The 18,615-nt window shown below is 44.0% G+C and overlaps 1 protein-coding gene across 1 annotated transcript in view; it reads left to right on the top strand.

Moving 5' to 3' along the window:
- RAB6B (RAB6B, member RAS oncogene family) overlaps positions 1 to 18,615 on the top strand; it is a 115,772-nt gene that overhangs the window by 61,798 nt on the left and 35,359 nt on the right. The window contains exons 2-4 of the mRNA XM_069727922.1: positions 1,977 to 2,035; positions 11,487 to 11,540; positions 15,025 to 15,130. Of these exons, the coding sequence (XP_069584023.1) occupies positions 1,977 to 2,035; positions 11,487 to 11,540; positions 15,025 to 15,130 (219 nt within the window). The remainder of the gene's footprint in view (positions 1 to 1,976; positions 2,036 to 11,486; positions 11,541 to 15,024; positions 15,131 to 18,615) is intronic.

The raw sequence follows: 18,615 nt of genomic DNA, 5'->3' as shown, positions 1-18,615 counted from the left end.
TTCCGAGATCATAGCAATCCAGCAATGACAACCATAGAAGTCTGCTTCAGACCTCTGGTTGTGATGCCAACCCACTGGTTCACCCACAATCCTGTGACGGGGTTATCAACGGGCAGGATTAGCAACGCGCTTCTGGTAAGCGTGAGTTAAATGCCGCTGGCAGAAATTGACAGCGGCATTTAACTAGTTAACAGCCACGGGTGGATCGCGATTCCACCCGCAGCTGTTGTAGGCACATGTCAGCTGTTTATATCAGCTGACATGAGCCTGGAAAGGTGCGGGCTCTGACATCGGCGTACTATTACGCCCAATGACGGAAAGGGGTTAATGTTGCTGCAAGACTCTGGCAGTCTCGCGTAACAATTTCCTTATTTTGCATCAGATTTTGATTGACGTCCAGTTCTAGTTAATGTCACTGTGTTACCAAATTTAATCAATTTGTTGATGACCGTCTTCACATTTTTCCACTACTACATCTATTGACTTGGAATTTTTTTGTACCCTTCTCCTAACTGATAATTTTCAACAGTGTGATCCCTTTGTTGTGTTGTAAACTGTTCGGCTTGTGCTGAAAAATGCATCCAAGAAAATGTCATGAAGCGCCTGCTAAAATAGCTAAACTGTACATGGGGTTAATCAGAATCACCGTAAATGATGGCGGCCGTGCACTGACTACTATGTAACATGAGTGTAAATGTGATTGGCTAATTCTAAACACAACAACATCCCTAATTAAAAGTTATGCAACCATATTATTTTAGTTGGATAGAAGAAAAACACACACTGGCGCTCACCACACTTGTGGGCCAAGAGGCTGGTGACAGGGAGAGTAGATGATAGATTGTACGCCCCTAGCTGCTGGGATCACTATACAGGATCTGTGCCTATCCTGGAAGAGAATAAAGATTTACCACAAAAAACGGGGTGATGCCGCGCTCAGGGGTAGGATGCTATGTGATGCTGGACGGCGTGTGGCCGGTATCCAGGTCCTAACTAGTGCCCAGAATGAAGATATGAATATATATCCTTTTCCTGAAGTGGATAAATACTTCGTGGAAAGTTTAAAACATGCGTGCATATATATATACACATATAAACACTGTGTTGCGGGAAGGTGCTTACCCGACATATGAATGCGCCTGTAATCCCACTGTATCCGCCCGAAAAGCTATCCAATCCAGAAACCGCTATTGGCTTCTACCTGATGAAGAAGGCCGAGTACCTTCGAAACGCGTTGGTTAGTCATTCCCTTTTTGGCCCCAACGCCGCTCCGTACCTCTTGTGACGTCACAGCTTAGGCACGCGCGAGCCGGCACTAGCAGCCATCTTTTCCTTGCGGTTACCAGGGACGCCTTCGGCCGGGGCTCCAAGGTATCGTGGCAGCTGCTGCATACTCTCCTGTTCCCTTATTCCCTACATACGCCGCACCAGCCAATAGCGGTTTCTGGATTGGATAGCTTTTCGGGCGGACACAGTGGGATTACAGGCGCATTCATATGTCGGGTAAGCACCTTCCTGCAACACAGTGTTTATATGTGTATATATATGCACGCATGTTTTAAAAATCCCACGAAGTATTTATCCACTCCAGGAAAAGGGTATATATTCATATCTTCATTCTGAGCACTAGTTAGGACCTGGATACCGGCCACACGCCGTCCAGCATCACATAGCATCCTACCCCTGAGCGCGGCATCACCCCGTTTTTTGTGGTAAATCCATATTATTTTAGTGTTGCTAATTTTCCCTCTCAAATTGACATCAGTTTGTTCCACTATGGATTTGTACAGATTATGAGTATGTTATCATAATTGAACAACCCCTTTAAGTGCAGGGTCCCTGAAAATTATGGTGAGGGGCTTTTAGGTGCAAACATAGCAAAGCAAAATTAAAATACAAAATTAAGTTTGTGCTATAAACACACGACCCCTTGAGTCATGTTGACCATACTAATATCATATTTTTTCATGTTGCAGTTGGAAAGACGTCTCTCATCACAAGGTTTATGTATGACAGTTTTGACAACACATATCAGGTAAGACTGACACTCCTGGTTTGATGAGCACTGGAGATTTAATGATGGAAGTATATACTGTAATTCCTGAATTCATTCCAGTCTGAAATACACTATAACAGTAAAATTAAATACATATAGACAGCATATATATTGGCAACACTTAAAATCTCTGAAATGTTCTGCGTGCCGAGTAGATCAGAGAATTCCCTAATATACATCACTGAGAAAGGCCTCCAACGCATGCCACCATATGTGTCTACAGAAGAAAACATTGAATAAAACGATTCTATTTAACGCTTTTTTTTTTTAACCCCTTCCCGACCCATGACGCCACGTAGGCGTCATGAAAGTCGGTGCCATTCCGACCCATGACGCCTATGCGGCGTCATGGAAAGATCGCGTCCCTGCAGATCGGGTGAAAGGGTTAACTCCCATTTCACCCGATCTGCAGGGACAGGGGGAGTGGTAGTTTAGCCCAGGGGGGGTGGCTTCACCCCCTCGTGGCTACGATCGCTCTGATTGGCTGTTGAAAGTGAAACTGCCAATCAGAGCGATTTGTAATATTTCACCCATTATAACGGGTGAAATATTACAATCCAGCCATGGCCGATGCTGAAATATCATCGGCCATGGCTGGAAATACTAGTGTGCCCCCACCCCACCCCTCCGATCGCCCCCCCACCCCCCGATCTGGCCGGTACACTGCTCCGGCTCCCCTCCGCCCTGTGCTCCGCTCCCCCCCGTGCTCGTGTCCGCTCCCCCCGTGCTCCAATCACCCCCCCGTGCTCCAATCACCCCCCCTGCACTCCGATCCACCCCCCCCGTGCTCCGTTCCACCCCCCCGTGCTCCATTCCAGCCCCCCCGTGCTCCGTTCCACGCTCCCCGCGCTCCGTTCCACCCCTCCCGCGCTCCGATTCCCCCCCCCGTGCTCCGATCCCCCCCCCCGTGCTTCCCCCCCACCCTATCATACTTACCGATCCAGCCGTGGTCCCGTCCGTCTTCTCCCGGGCGCCGCCATCTTCCAAAATGGCGGGCGCATGTGCAGTGCGCCCGCCGAATCTGCCGGCCGGCAGATTCGTTCCAAAGTGCATTTTGATCACTGAGATATAATCTATCTCAGTGATCAAAATAAAAAAAATAATAAATGACCCCCCCCCCCCCTTTGTCACCCCCATAGGTAGGGACAATAAAAAAATAAAGAAAATTTTTTTTTTCCACTAATGTTAGAATAGGGTTAGGGTTAGGGGTAGGGTTAGGGGTAGGGTTAGGGGTAGGGGTAGGGGTAGGGCTAGGGGTAGGGCTAGGGTTAGGGGTAGGGTTAGGGGTAGGGGTAGGGCTAGGGTTAGGGCTAGGGTTAGGGTTAGGAATGTGCACACGTATTCTGGTCCTCTGCGGATTTTTCCGCTGCGGATTTGATAAATCCGCAGTGCTAAACCGCTGCGGATTTATGGCGGATTTACCGCGTTTTTTTCTGCGCATTTCACTGCGGTTTTACAATTGCGATTTTCTATTGGAGCAGTTGTAAAACCGCTGCGGAATCCGCACAAAGAAGTGACATGCTGCGGAATGTAAACCGCTGCGTTTCCGTGCAGTTTTTCCGCAGCATGTGTACAGCGATTTTTGTTTCCCATAGGTTTACATTGAACTGTACACTCATGGGAAACTGCTGCGGATCCGCAGCGTTTTCCGCAGCGTGTGCACATACCTTTAGAATTAGGCTATGTGCACACGGTGCGGATTTGGCTGCGGATTCGCAGCAGTGTTCCATCAGGTTTACAGTACCATGTAAACATATGAAAAACCAAATCCGCTGTGCCCATGGTGCGGAAAATACCGCGCGGGAACGCTGCGTTGTATTTTCCGCAGCATGTCAATTCTTTGTGCGGATTCCGCAGCGTTTTACACCTGTTCCTCAATAGGAATCCGCAGGTGAAATCCGCACAAAAAACACTGGAAATCCGCGGAAAATCCGCAGGTAAAACACAGTGCCTTTTACCCGCAGATTTTTCAAAAATGGTGCGGAAATATCTCACACGAATCCGCAACGTGGGCACATAGCCTTAGGGTTAGGGTTGGAATTAGGGTTGTGGTTAGGGTTAGGGGTGTGTTGGGGTTAGGGTTGTGGTTAGGGGTGTGTTGGGGTTAGGGTTGTGATTAGGATTATGGCTACAGTTGGGATTAGGGTTAGGGGTGTGTTGGGGTTAGTGTTGGAGTTAGAATTGAGGGGTTACCACTGTTTAGGCACATCAGGGGTCTCCAAACGCAACATGGCGCCACCATTGATTCCAGCCAATCTCGTATTCAAAAAGTCAAATGGTGCTCCCTCACTTCCGAGCCCTGACGTGTGCCCAAACAGTGGTTTACCCCCACATATGGGGTACCAGCATACTCAGGACAAACTGCGCAACAATTACTGGGGTCCAATTTCTCCTGTTACCCTTGTGAATCTAAAAAAATGCTTGCTAAAACATAATTTTTGAGGAAAGAAAAATGATTTTTTATTTTCACGGCTCTGCGTTGTAAACGTCTGTGAAGCACTTGGGGGTTCAAAGTGCTCACCACATATCTAGATAAGTTCCTTGGGGGGTCTAGTTTCTAAAATGGGGTCACTTGTGGGGGGTTTCTACTGTTTAGGCACACCAGGGGCTCTGCAAACGCAACGTGACACCCGCAGACCATTCCATCAAAGTCTGCATTTCAAAAGTCACTACTTCCCTTCTGAGCCCCGACGTGTGCCCAAACAGTGGTTTACCCCCACATATGGGGTATCAGCGTACTCAGGAGAAACTGGACAACAACTTTTAGGGTCCAATTTCTCCTGTAACCCTTGGGAAAATAAAAAATTCTGGGCTAAATAATTATTTTTGAGGAAAGAAAACGTATTTATTATTTTCACGGCTCTGCATTATAAACTTCTATGAAGCACTTGGGGGTTCAAAGTGCTCACCACACATCTAGATAAGTTCCTTTCAGGGTCTAGTTTCCAAAATGGGGTCACTTGTGGGGGGTTTCTACTGTTTAGGCACATCAGGGGCTCTGCAAACGCAACGTGACGCCCGCAGAGCATTCCATCAAAGTCTGCATTTCAAAACGTCACTACTTCACTTCCGAGCCCCGGCATGTGCCCAAACAGTGATTTACCCCCACATATGGGGTATCAGCGTACTCAGGAGAAACTGGACAACAACTTTTGGGGTCAAATTTCTCCTGTCACCCTTGGGAAAATAAAAAATTGCAGGCTAAAAGATCATTTTTGAGAAAATAATTTTTTTTTTTATTTTCATGGCTCTGCGTTATAAACTTCTGTGAAGCACTTGGGGGTTCAAAGTCCTCACCACACATCTAGATTAGTTCCTTTGGGGGTCTAGTTTCTAAAATGGTGTCATTTCTGGGGGATCTCCAATGTTTAGGCACACAGGGGCTCTCCAAACGTGACATGGTGTCCGCTAATGATTGGAGCTAATTTTCCATTTAAAAAGCCAAATGGCGTGCCATCCCTTCCGAGCCCTGCCGTGCGCCCAAACAGTGGTTTACCCCCACATATGGGGTATCAGCGTACTCAGGACAAACTGGACAACAATATTTGGGGTCCAATTTCTCCTATTATCCTTGGCAAAATAGGAAATTCCAGGCTAAAAAATCATTTTTGAGGAAAGAAAAATTATTTTTTATTTTCATGGCTCTGCGTTATAAACTTCTGTGAAGCACCTGGGGGTTTAAAGTGCTCAATATGCATCTAGATAAGTTCCTTGGGGGGTCTAGTTTCCAAAATGGGGTCACTTGTGCGGGAGCTCCAATGTTTAGGCACACAGGGGCTCTCCAAACGCGACATGGTGTCCGCTAACAATTGGAGCTAATTTTCCATTCAAAAAGTCAAATGGCGCGCCTTCTCTTCCGAGCCCTGCCGAGTGCCCAAACAGTGGTTTACCCCCACATATGAGGTATCGGCGTACTCGGGAGAAATTGCCCAACAAATTTTATGATCCATTTTATCCTACTGCCCATGTGAAAATGAAAAAATTGAGGCGAAAAGAATTTTTTTGTGAAAAAAAATAACTTTTTCATTTTTACAGATCAATTTGTGAAGCACCTGAGGGTTTAAAGTGCTCACTAGGCATCTAAATTAGTTCCTTGGGGGGTCTAGTTTCCAAAATGGGGTCACTTGTGGGGGAGCGCCAATGTTTAGGCACACAGGAGCTATCCAAACGCGACATGGTGTCCGCTAACGATGGAAATAATTTTTCATTCAAAAAGTCAAATGGCGCTCCTTCCCTTCCGAGCCTTACCATGTGCCCAAACAGTGGTTTACCTCCACATGTGAGGTATTGGTGTACTCAGGAGAAATTGCCCAACACATTTTAGGATCCATTTTATCCTGTTGCCCATGTGAAAATGAAAAAATTGAGGCTAAAAGAATTTTTTTGTGAAAAAAAAGTACTTTTTCATTTTTACGGATCAATTTGTGAAGCACCTGGGGGTTCAAAGTGCTCACTATGCATCTAGATAAGTTCCTTGGGGCGTCTAGTTTCCAAAATGGGGTCACTTGTGGGGGAGCTCCAATTTTTAGGCACACGGGGGCTCTCCAAACGTGACATGGTGTCCGCTAAAGAGTGGAGCCAATTTTTGATTCAAAAAGTCAAATGGCGCTCCTTCCCTTCCAAGCCCTGCCGTGCGCCAAAACAGTGGTTTACCCCCACATATGAGGTATCAGCGTACTCAGGACAAATTGGACAACAACTTTCGTGGTTCAGTTTCTCCTTTTACCATTGGGAAAATAAAAAAATTGTTGCTAAAAGATAATTTTTGTGACTAAAAAGTTAAATGTTCATTTTTTCCTTCCATGTTGCTTCTGCTGCTGTGAAGCACCTGAAGGGTTAATAAACTTCTTGAATGTGGTTTTGAGTACCTTGAGGGGTGCAGTTTTTAGAATGGTGTCACTTTTGGGTATTTTCAGCCATATAGACCCCTAAAACTGACTTCAAATGTGAGGTGGTCCCTAAAAAAAATGGTTTTGTAAATTTCGTTGTAAAAATGACAAATCGCTGGTCGAATTTTAACCCTTATAACTTCCTAACAAAAAAAAATTTTGTTTCCAAAATTGTGCTGATGTAAAGTAAACATGTGGGAAATGTTATTTATTAACTATTTTGTGTCACATATCTCTCTGGTTTAACAGAATAAAAATTCAAAATGTGAAAATTGCGAAATTTTCAAAATTTTCGCCAAATTTCCGTGTTTATCACAAATAAATGCAGAATTTATTGACCTAAATTTACCACTAACATGAAGCCCAATATGTCACGAAAAAACAATCTCAGAACCGCTAGGATCCGTTGAAGCGTTCCTGAGTTATTACCTCATAAAGGGACACTGGTCAGAATTGCAAAAAACGGCAAGGTCTTTAAGGTCAAAATAGGCTGGGTCTTGAAGGGGTTAAAGGTGACGCTCAACTTTTCTGTCCTCCTCAAAAGGCTTAAAAATTAGAAAAACAGTGTTAGTAAGACAGTGAAATACAAAGGCCATTCGCACAACCCTGTCCAGTGACCATGCCAGTAATCTGTGGCCGATGGTTGGGAGACAGGTGAACCGCCTCCTACCTACAAGCATCCATGGTCCTTCATTTGATTAGCTGGCCTGGCATGACATCACACTGCAAACGATTACATCGTGACCAGCTGGCTAATCAGGAGAGGTAGGAGGCGAATCTCAAGTTTCTTGTTCACCGGCCCCTGATTACTGCCACGGCTGTTGTGCTAGGTTGTGAGTCAATTTGCACCAACATCACTCCCTATTAGTTGAATTTCCACATAAAAAAGCAATAACTTCCATGAAGCCTAGTCTGTATCGAAGAAGAACAACAACTAAGACCAAGGTTCACACATGGAGTATTTGTTCAGTTTTGTTTTTTACCTCAGTATTTGTAAGCCAATACCAGGAGTGGGTGATAAATACAGAAGTGGTGACGTGTTTCTATTATACTTTTCCTCTGATTGTTCCACTCCTGGTTTTGGCTTATAAATACTGAGGTAAAAAACTCACCAAATACTCAACGTGTGAACGTTGACTAAAGGTGGCCATACACATTAGAGAGAATTTGAGTAATGGTTTAACAACTGTTCAGTGTTTTTTTACTGACACATTGTAGTCCATATTGGCTGCTGTAGTTGTCTGTACCGTATTTTGCTACGTTCTTCTTTAAAGGGAACCTGTCACCCCCAAAATCGAAGATGAGCTAAGCCCACCGGCATCAGGGGCTTATCTACAGCATTCTGTAATGTATCCTGAAAGATGAGAAAAAGAGGTTCAGGTTTAGCCGCTTCAGTCTTCAAAATGCGTAAAGCGGCTAAAAGTTGTAACCTGTAATCCTTAAGTAGCCCAATGCGTTATGTAAAAAAGTTTAAAAAAAAACACTGCTAGCAAATATAACACGAAAAAGACGTCTTAATATAGCCAATTCAGGACAAAATATGCAGGGGTGTATCGAGCGTCTTGCTCCTGTAAAACTCTGCAAGTATGGGTACATTTAAACGAGGTGTGCACATGCCTTAATGCAGTCCGGCCATCAGATTTCACAATACTAACTGCATGATGATCTGTTGGGGATGGGGAATAGTCGGGAGGCCCCCATACACATTAGACTGTCGGCCTAGCCCACCGATATTGGCTGATGTTCCTCTAATGGGTATGGGGTCTCTTAGACATGATGAGGCTGACATACTTTTCTTTTAAATATCCATGTCAGCTATGACGGCATAATTCTTTTTTTTAATTTTTCCCATTTGAAATTAGAAGTTGGATTTTATGAGTCCACCAAGAAATAGAGCTGGACTCATAAAATGCACATTTTAATACCAGGATTATGCAGCAAATCTGGCATGGATTTTCAAAGTAAACACGGCAAGCTCACCAGGCCTAAAAGATACAGCTCTGGCAAAAATTAAGAGACCACTGCAAAATGTTCAGTTTGTCTGATTTTTCTCTTAATAGGTATATTTTTGAGTAAAATGTAAATTATTCTTTTATTCTATAAACTTCTGACAACATGTCTCTGAATTTCCAAGCAATACATTTTTTTCTGACAAAGAAAAATGGTCAAATTAAAAAAAAAAAAAACCCGTGCTTTCAGACCTCAAATAATGCAAAGAAAACAAGTTCATAATCATTTAGAAACAACAATACAAATGTTTTAACTCAGGAAGAGTTCAGAAATCAATATTTTGTGGAATAACCATGATTTTTAATCACAGCTTTCATGCGTCTTGGCATGATTTCCACCAGTCTTTCACACTGCTTCTGGCGCAAATTGTAAGCAGTTATTTGTTTGATGGCTTGTGACTATCCATCATCCTCTTGATTACGTTCCAGAGGTTTTCAATGGGGTTCAGGTCTGGAGATTGGGCTGGCCATGACAGGGTTTTGATGTGGTGGTCTCTTAATTTTTGCCAGACCTGTATATTTAGTAGTATATTCAACTTGTATTGTGAAATCCGGTGATAGATCTGCCTTAAAGGACATTTTAAAAGATCACACAAGAGTAGAATAAGTTTTCCACTCACCTTTTAGGGTTGCATAAGGCTACTTTCACACTAGCGTTGTTTGGCGTACTTCGCAATGCGTCGTTTTGGAGAAAAAACGCATCCTGCAAATGTGCCCGCAGGATGCGTTTTTTCTCCATAGACTTGCATTAGCGACGCATTGCGACGTATGGTCACACGTCGCATCCGTCGTGCGACGGATGCGTTGTGTTTTGGTGGACCCTCGGCACAAAAAAGTTACATGTAACATTTTTTTGTTCGTCGAGTCCGCCATTTTCGACCGCGCATGCACGGCCGAAACTCTGCCCCCTCCTCCCCGGACATTACAATGGGGCAGTGGATGCGTTGAAAAACTGCATCCGCTGCCCCCGTTGTTCATATCTTTCACAACGTGCGTTGGTACGTCGGGCCGACGCATGGCGACGGCCCCGTACCGACGCCAGTGTGAAAGTAGCCTAATTTAGGCACAACTCTAAGGAAGGCTTTCAATACAGATAGGATGTGGCTGCTGTCATCCTACACATAGGGACTGTTAGAAACCTAATGTTTTACATGTAATTCTTTAACTCTTCACCTGCAAATTGAATTTTAATATGGATTATGCACAGTTATCCTTAATCAAACTCAAGTCCATCGTAAAAATAGCTGTAATCCAAGGCCTTTGTGGGGACATCTAACTCTTTCAGCCTCACCATGCACATGTATGCTTGGCTAAAGGCCCCATACAATTAGCCTAATGTCAGATGAACCTACCAATGTCTGTGAATTCTGTATGTGGGGTGGGGGGAGTCTCCTGACAAAAGATTCACTATGTCTGATATTGTTTCTGCTGGATCCGTTTTTTCTCATAGACTTGTATTAGCGACGGATTGTGACAGATGGCCTTCCGTTTCATTCGTCGTGCACTGGATCCATCGTAAAATTGCTGTCCGTCGGGAGGAGACAACGCACAGAGGAACGTTTTTTCTGTACGTCGGAAAATCGCTCAGCGATGGATCCTGCGCTGTCCGTCATTGGCTATAATGGAAGACTATGGACGCAGGATCCGTCGCTGACTGTCAAAAGCAGGAATCCAGCGATGGATGCCGTCTTTTGAATCTGAGTATGCACAGAAGAATTTCCCGTCAGGGAAATTCTCTCTCGCTCTCTCTCTCTTTTTACTATTGATGCTGCCTATGCAGCATCAATAGTAAAAAGTTATAATGTTAAAAATAATTTAAAAAAATAAAAAATAGTGATATTCTTACCTTCCGGCGTCCCCCGCGGCCTTCCCGATGCTCACGATGCTGCCGGCAGCTCCCGTTCCCAGTAAAGCCTTGCGAAATGACCCGATTATGTAGCTGTCTCGCGAGACTGCAACGTCATCACAGGTCACTGCTCGCAAGGCATTACTGGGAACGGGAGCTGCCGGCAGCATCGCGAGCATCGGGAAGGCTGCGGGAAGGCTGCGGGGGATGTCGGAAGGTAAGAATATCACGATTTTTTATTTTTTTTACTATTTTTAACCTGGGTTGTGTTGTGTATGCGTTTTCGCGGCGAAGACGCATACACAACGTGTGCACATAGCCTCGCCGGATCCGTAAAAAAAACGGACCCAGTGCACCCGTGTTTTACAATCTGCACAGGATCCGTCTTTTTTGACGGCTTGTGACTGATTGTAAATAACGGAAGTGTAAAAGAGGCCTAAGACATCTCTGGAGGCAGCTTATCCCCCTGAGAAAAAAAAGAAATCCAACTGTCTAATCTACATCTCCCCTGAGGTCATGGAAGAGTCGGAAGGCCCTACAAACACCATCAGATGGTATAGGGACTTCACTTTGGTTCACGAGACCTGCAGTATAATGTCAGCAAGACTGAAGATGAATTTGTGGCCATATAGCGGCTGTCAGAATCCAGATTATCATGTCATCCATTCTTTGTTTGTTTTGTCTAGGCGACTATTGGAATTGACTTCCTGTCAAAGACAATGTATTTAGAGGATCGGACGGTGAGTTTCTTTCTTCTCTCTGAACCTTTAACCGCACATTGGAGCTACAATGAGATGAGTTGCAGTATTATATCCTTGTGTTTCAACAGTTTTTTTGCCTAGTGTCTATGGTTCAATTATGCTTCAGGCTAACACAATGTTTTTCGGATTTGCTGTGTCTCTCTCCGCATGTGCAGGCATTGCAGGACCTTACGTATCCATGGCTACAACCAGTAGCAACTAGCTGTCACTTTATCAATGGATATAACCATGGATACCTAAGGTCCTGCAGTGCCTGCACCAGAGGAAAGAGACATAGCGAATCAGAAAAACTATACTACAGTTTTAATTCACTAATATTGTTATTATTACACCTACTACATTTTGGGATAGGCTCTCGGAGATGGGAACACCACTTAAAGCTCCTTTTACTCCGCTAAGCCCTTTCATTATGACAAGTCTGTACAATGCAAGTCTTAATTAATCAGGGGCCAAAGTCTACAGCCCACAAAATAATTTATGATACTGAAGATTGTGTTACTGAACAGCAGTGAATACATTTCTGTGGCTTTTATAGCACCACTATGTTCTGCAGCTCTGTACAGAGACCATTCCCATCATTCCTGGTCCTCAGTATGGCCTGTTAAACTCATCTATTTAGCATAACATAAGGATTATTATGGCACATATTATTTTTATAGGAAATAATACCCATAAAGCTGTGAGCTTATCCGTCTATGCTTGTAATCAATTTGTAATGACTAGAGACTGCAAGGCATCCAATAAAATATTACTGAGCGCTCAGAAATTAGACAAGGACGCGGCTGCAGGAATAAGGATGAGAAAACACCACTGCTCTGCATTTATAGGTTGGACTAAAGACATAAACTTATCGGTGTCAATTACTATTCTATCTTTTAGTTAATGTACAAAAATGTATAAAGTGATGTTGCCAAAATTAAGAAATATTCTCTGTATATAATGGGACCTAGCCCATCGGAGGGTATATGGCCGTATAGTGTCACACTAAGGGGGGAATTCATCAAGATGAACGTTCTGCGTGCCAATATTGATGAACATGGAGGAAGATGCACCAAATTAATTCATTACTAGGCATGTGTCTCTTAATGAATGTTACTCATCTTTTGACACCAGAAGCAGAAAATGTTCTCCCGTCGTGGAATATATATATACTGTATGCTATGAAATACTATGAAGAAAATTATAGCAAAAATGTCCAACTGCGCTAAGCCATGCCCTCCGGCTAAGCCATGCCCGCTTTTAAAAATGATGAAGGAGTTGAAGTAAAAATAAAATAATGTTTTATTTAATTAAAAATGTATGATTTTTTTTTGCTTCGGCTTTTAATCCAGATTGTTAAATAATAGTGTGTGTGATAAACGGTATTTGTCTATGTGCATTCTTGACTCTGAGAAAGTTATGTAATAAGTCAACAAATGTATTATTCTCACTAATATAGCGACATTAATTTCCCCAACGCTTTACAGACATCATCATCACTGTCCCCATTGGGGCTCACAATCTAGATTCCCTAACAAGAGATTTTGGAGTGTAGGAGGAAATTAGAGAACCCAGAGGAAACCCACGCAAACACAGGGAGAACATACAAACTCCTTGCAGATGTTGTCCTTGATGACATTTGAACCCAGTGCTGCAAAATAACACTGATAACTCCTAGGGATAGGTAGATTAAATAGATCTGGGGCAGCGATGAGGAAGTTTTAATGTTGCACAGTGTGGTCATCTCTGGAACCCCTTATTTCAAGAGAATTGGAGTCTCCTGACCCATATGGCACTTGAGTAAGGAGTAAAAGAGGTGGAGAAGTGACCATGCAACTTCATTGTACCTTTATTAAAGAAGCATTCCTCCCATCAAAGTTTGTATCCTATTAATATACTGCAATCATCATATTATATAGCACTGTGTACTTACAACTGCTCATTTTGCCTTTCTACCCAGCTAATTCTTCTCTTTTCTCTGCTCTGTGTAGAAACAGGAAGTCTCTTTTCCCTGCATAAATCATTCCCCTCTGTAGCTCCTGACCCAGCTGCTCCATCCTCCCTCTGTCAGGGACTTTGCAGTGGCTCATGACTCATGCATAAAAGAGACCTGCTGTTTCTACATAGAGCTTAGAAGGATTCAGTCAGCTTTTAATCACAAGGTGTCAAAGGCCTAAAGGTACCTTCACACTGAGCGACTTTAGAACGATAACGATAGCGATCCGTGACGTTGCAGCATCCTGGATAGCGATATCGTTGTGTTTGACACACAGCAGCGATCAGGATCCTGCTGTGAGATCGCTAGTCGGAGCTAGAAGGCCAGAACTTTATTTCGTTGCTGGATCACCCGCTGACATCGCTGAATCGGCGTGTGTGACGCCGATTCAGCGATGTCTTCACTTGTAACCAGGGTAAACATCGGGTTACTAAGCACAGGGCCGCGCTTAGTAACCCGATATTTACCCTGGTTACCACTGTAAATGTTAAAAAAAAAAAACACTACATACTTACATTCCGGTGTCTGTCACATCTCCCGGCGTCCGCTTCCCTGCACTCCTCCTGCATCCTGTGTCAGCGCCGGCCGGCCGTAAAGCAGAGCACAGCGGTGACGTCACCGCTCTGCTTTACGGCCGGCCGGCACTTACACAGGATGCAGGAGGAGTGCAGGGAAGCGGACGCCGGGGACGCGACAGGCACCGGAATGTAAGTATGTGTTTTTTTTTTTTTTACATTTACAATGGTAACCAGGGTAAACATCGGGTTACTAAGCGCGGCTCTGTGCTTAGTAACCCGATGTTTACCCTGGTTACCCGGGGACTTCGGCATCGTTGGTCGCTGGAGAGCTGTCTGTGTGGACAGCTCTCCAGCGACCACACAGCGACGCTGCAGCGATCGGCATCATTGTCTATATCGCTGCAGCGTCGCTTAATGTGACGGTACCTTAATGGAAAAAAGAATTAGATGGGTAAAAAGACAAAATTAGCCATTGTAAGTAGACCGTGCTATATAATATGATGACTGCAATATATTAATAGGATACAAATTTTGATTGGAGGAGAGCTTCTTCAAAGTAGTAAAATACTTGATTATTTCAGCAACTCCAAAACTGCAATAGATGGAGCCACATGCATGCATGGTCTTTCTTTTTGGAGTGTTAACGGGGGACAAACAATCCACTATTCCCCTGATAGTTTGGAGTTCTGGAAGCACAAAATTGGCCCTATAATACATTCATGGAATTTACTTTCAATTTGCCATAATAGTCGTGTATGATAATACCCTTTGATGGTTTATTTTGACCTGTGGGACTTGTTGAACCTGACATTTTGACCTTTGAACCAGAAAGGGTTTGCATCTCTTCTGCTGAAATGTGAAGATTTTGGACTCGCACCAAATCTAGATCTTCTTATTCATGGAAAGGTTACGCAATAAACAATGGTGATGACACTATCTACTACTTCACTTGCTGTTTCTTCTGTCCCAGGTCAGACTGCAGCTCTGGGACACGGCGGGACAAGAGAGGTTCCGAAGCCTGATCCCAAGTTATATCCGAGACTCTACCGTGGCTGTGGTAGTTTATGACATTACAAGTGAGTACATTCTGGTCACGGAAATGTGTGCAGCGCTGTGCCATCATGTTCAGCATGGTGGCCCCCAGAACTGTGCCATCACCTTTAGCTTGGTGGCCCCCAGCACTATGCCATCATGTCCAGCATGGTGGCCCCCAGCACTGTGCCATCACTGTCAGCATGCTGGTCCCCAGCACTGTGCCATCACTGTCAGCATGGTGGCACTCAGTGCTGTGCTATCACATTCAGCATGGTGGCCCCCAGTGATGTGCCATCACTGTCAGCATGGTGTCCCCCAGTGCCGTGTCATCACTGTCAGCATGGTGGCTCCCAGCTCTGTGCAATTACCTACAGCATGGTGGCCCTGGCACTCTACCATCAGCATGATGGTCCCCAGTGCTGTGCCACCACTGTCTGCATGATGGCTCCCAGCACTGTGCCATTACTGTCAGCTTGTTGACCCCCAGCACTGTGCCATCACCGTCAGCATGGTGGCCCCCCAGTGCCGTGCCATCACCATCATCGCCTACAGCATTGTGCCATCACCGTCAGCACTGTACTATCACCTTAACATGGTGGCACCCAGCACTGTGACATTGTATTATGCAAGGCCAGAGCTGTAGTTGTGGCTGAGATTAACTGTTTACACATGCTCTGGCCCCCCATTACATGTAAGCACTGTCCCTTCTGCGGCATACCTTTTGCTTCACCCTCTGCACCATCTGGGTCCCACCAGCTGGCTGTGGTTCCGCCGTTTCCATAGTACAATAAGAGACAGAGTCCTTTTTCAACTTAAAACGTATAACTTTACTATTAGAATTTCTCAGCACATTCCAGTCAGTAACAGCATTATCATCAAGTTCCACGCAATTCACATTCTTCGTTTTCCCTATGCCTCCCTCTACATCCTGCAGTACATTACGGGGACATACCGCTTCTTGTGATGATGCAGTGTTTTCCCTGTGCGAGCTCAATACACCCAGGTATCCCTCCGTCCGTTTCACCCTGGTACGGAAGGCGTCAGCCCAAGCAATGATCTTCCACATGGCGAGCGACCCATGTCCCTGTACTGGTTAAGGCCTTCCTCTTAACTTCTGTCCCATGAAATGGAAAGCACAGCTGACTCTGCTGTATTCTTTGTCTGTCCGGACACTGTATGGTTGGGTACTTTACCTGAAGTTACGGGGCTGTCTTTGTGTGGTCCCGGGCTTTAGGCCTCATGGGACTAACTGGGCACTAAGGCCCTCCTGAGCTGTACTGCTCCCAGGCTCTTACTGCCCACAAAACAGGAAGACACCCTTAGTTATCAAAGGCAGCCCCTCCTACCAAACTATGTCTAAAGCGTAGCCCAATCTAGTGTCCTATGATAGGTTCTACACTTGCCCTACATTACACTACATTACATAGAAGCATAACACATTTACATTTAAAGGGTTTACACATTTAAAGGGATAGAAATGCGACACCCCATACAACATCACTATCGGCATGATGTTCCCCATCACTGTGCCATCACCTTCAGCATGGTGGCCCGAGTAACAATTCCTACTTCACAACAATTTAAGTGTATATGTCCATAGTTTTGGATTTCAGGGTTGGAATATCTCTTACTCGGCCAATTTCCACCACAGATCCTCCACACTTCTCTTGGCTATGAACAAGTGCACTTTGACTTATGACACCTATCCCACTTCCTTGATGAGCTCACTGTATCTTTGCCTGTACTCTGACCACAAGGCGCACTAACCTGCCTTATATATCTTGTCCCCACCTACCATGGCACCAGTAGAATGTAATTCTACCGTGTCTACTGTCCACCCATATGGCTTTGTTTCAAGCTGCCCATATGTATTAGTACATTTTAAAAATGTATAAATTCAACACACTACTACTGTATTCTCACCCATCCCTTGTAGATTATGAGCCTTCGCGGGCAGGGTCCTCACTCGTCCTGTACCAGTTATGACTTGTATTGTTTAAGATTATTGTACTTGTTTTTATTATGTATACCCCTCCTCACATGTAAAGCGCCATGGAATAAATGGCGCTATAACAATAAATAATAACACACTAGCCACATAATTATCACAGGTAGCCAGCTTGGACCCATGAGGACTATTATAGCCATAATACACTTGCTGGCTGGTGTAGTATAAGGCTAGGTTCCCACAATGAGCTTTTAGTAAGTTTTTGATGTTTCAGAATTTCTGCACTATTTACTGCACGTATTAAATTAGGTTACATGCATTTTTTAACCCCTTAAGCCCCGAGGGTGGTTTGCACGTTAATGACCGGGCCAATTTTTACAATTCTGACCACTGTCCCTTTATGAGGTTATAACTCTGGAACGCTTCAACGGATCTTGGCGATTCTGACATTGTTTTCTCGTGACATATTGTACTTCATTTTAGTAGTAACATTTATTCGATATAACTTGCGTTTATTTGTGAAAAAAACGGAAATTTGGCGAAAATTTTGAAAATTTCGCAATTTTCCAACTTTAAATTTTTATGCCCTTAAATCACAGAGATATGTCACGCAAAATACTTAATAAGTAACATTTCCCACATGTCTCCTTTACATCAGCACAATTTTGGAACCAAAATTTTTTTTTGTTAGGGAGTTATAAGGGTTCAAAGTTGACCAGCAATTTCTCATTTTTACAACACCATTTTTTTTTAGGGACCACATCTCATTTGATGTCATTTTGAGGGGTCTATATGATAGAAAATACCCAAGTGTGACACCATTCTAAAAACTGCACCCCTCAAGGTGCTCAAAACCACATTCAAGAAGTTTATTAACCCTTCAGGGGTTTCACAGGAATTTTTGGAATGTTTAAATAAAAATGAATATTTAACTTTTTTTCACACAAAATTTATTTCAGCTCCAATTTGTTTTATTTTACCAAGGGTAACAGGATAAAATGGATGCCAAACATTGTTGTACAATCTGTACTGAGTACGCTGATACCCCATATGTGGGGGTAAACCACTGTTTGGGCGCATGGCAGAGCTCGGAAGGGAAGGAGCGCCATTTGACTTTTAAATGCAAAATTGACAGGAATTGAGATGGGACACCATGTTGCGTTTGGAGAGCCACTGATGTGCCTAAACATTGAAACCCCCCACAAGTGACACCATTTTGGAAAGTAGACACCCTAAGGAACTTATCTAGATGTGTGGTGACCACTTTGACCCACCAATTGCTTCACAGAAGTTTATAATGCAGAGCCGTAAAAATAAAAAATCATATTTTTTCACAAAAATGATCTTTTCGCCCCAAATTTTTTATTTTCCCAAGAGTAAGAGAAGAAATTGAACCTCAAAAATTGTTGGCCAATTTGTCCTGAGTACGCTGATACCCCGTATATGGGTGTAAACCATTGTTTGGGCGTATGGCAGAGCTCGGAAGGGAAGGAGCGCCATTTTACTTTTCAATGCAAAATTGACTGGAATTGAGATGGGATGCCATGTTGCGTTTGGAGAGCCCCTGATGTGCCTAAA

Source organism: Ranitomeya imitator, chromosome 5, assembly GCF_032444005.1.
Source record: "Ranitomeya imitator isolate aRanImi1 chromosome 5, aRanImi1.pri, whole genome shotgun sequence".
NCBI classification, from domain to species: Eukaryota; Metazoa; Chordata; class Amphibia; order Anura; family Dendrobatidae; genus Ranitomeya; species Ranitomeya imitator.
The sequence above is the reverse complement of the archived record's forward strand: the minus strand, read 5'-3'. Positions and strand labels throughout refer to the sequence as shown.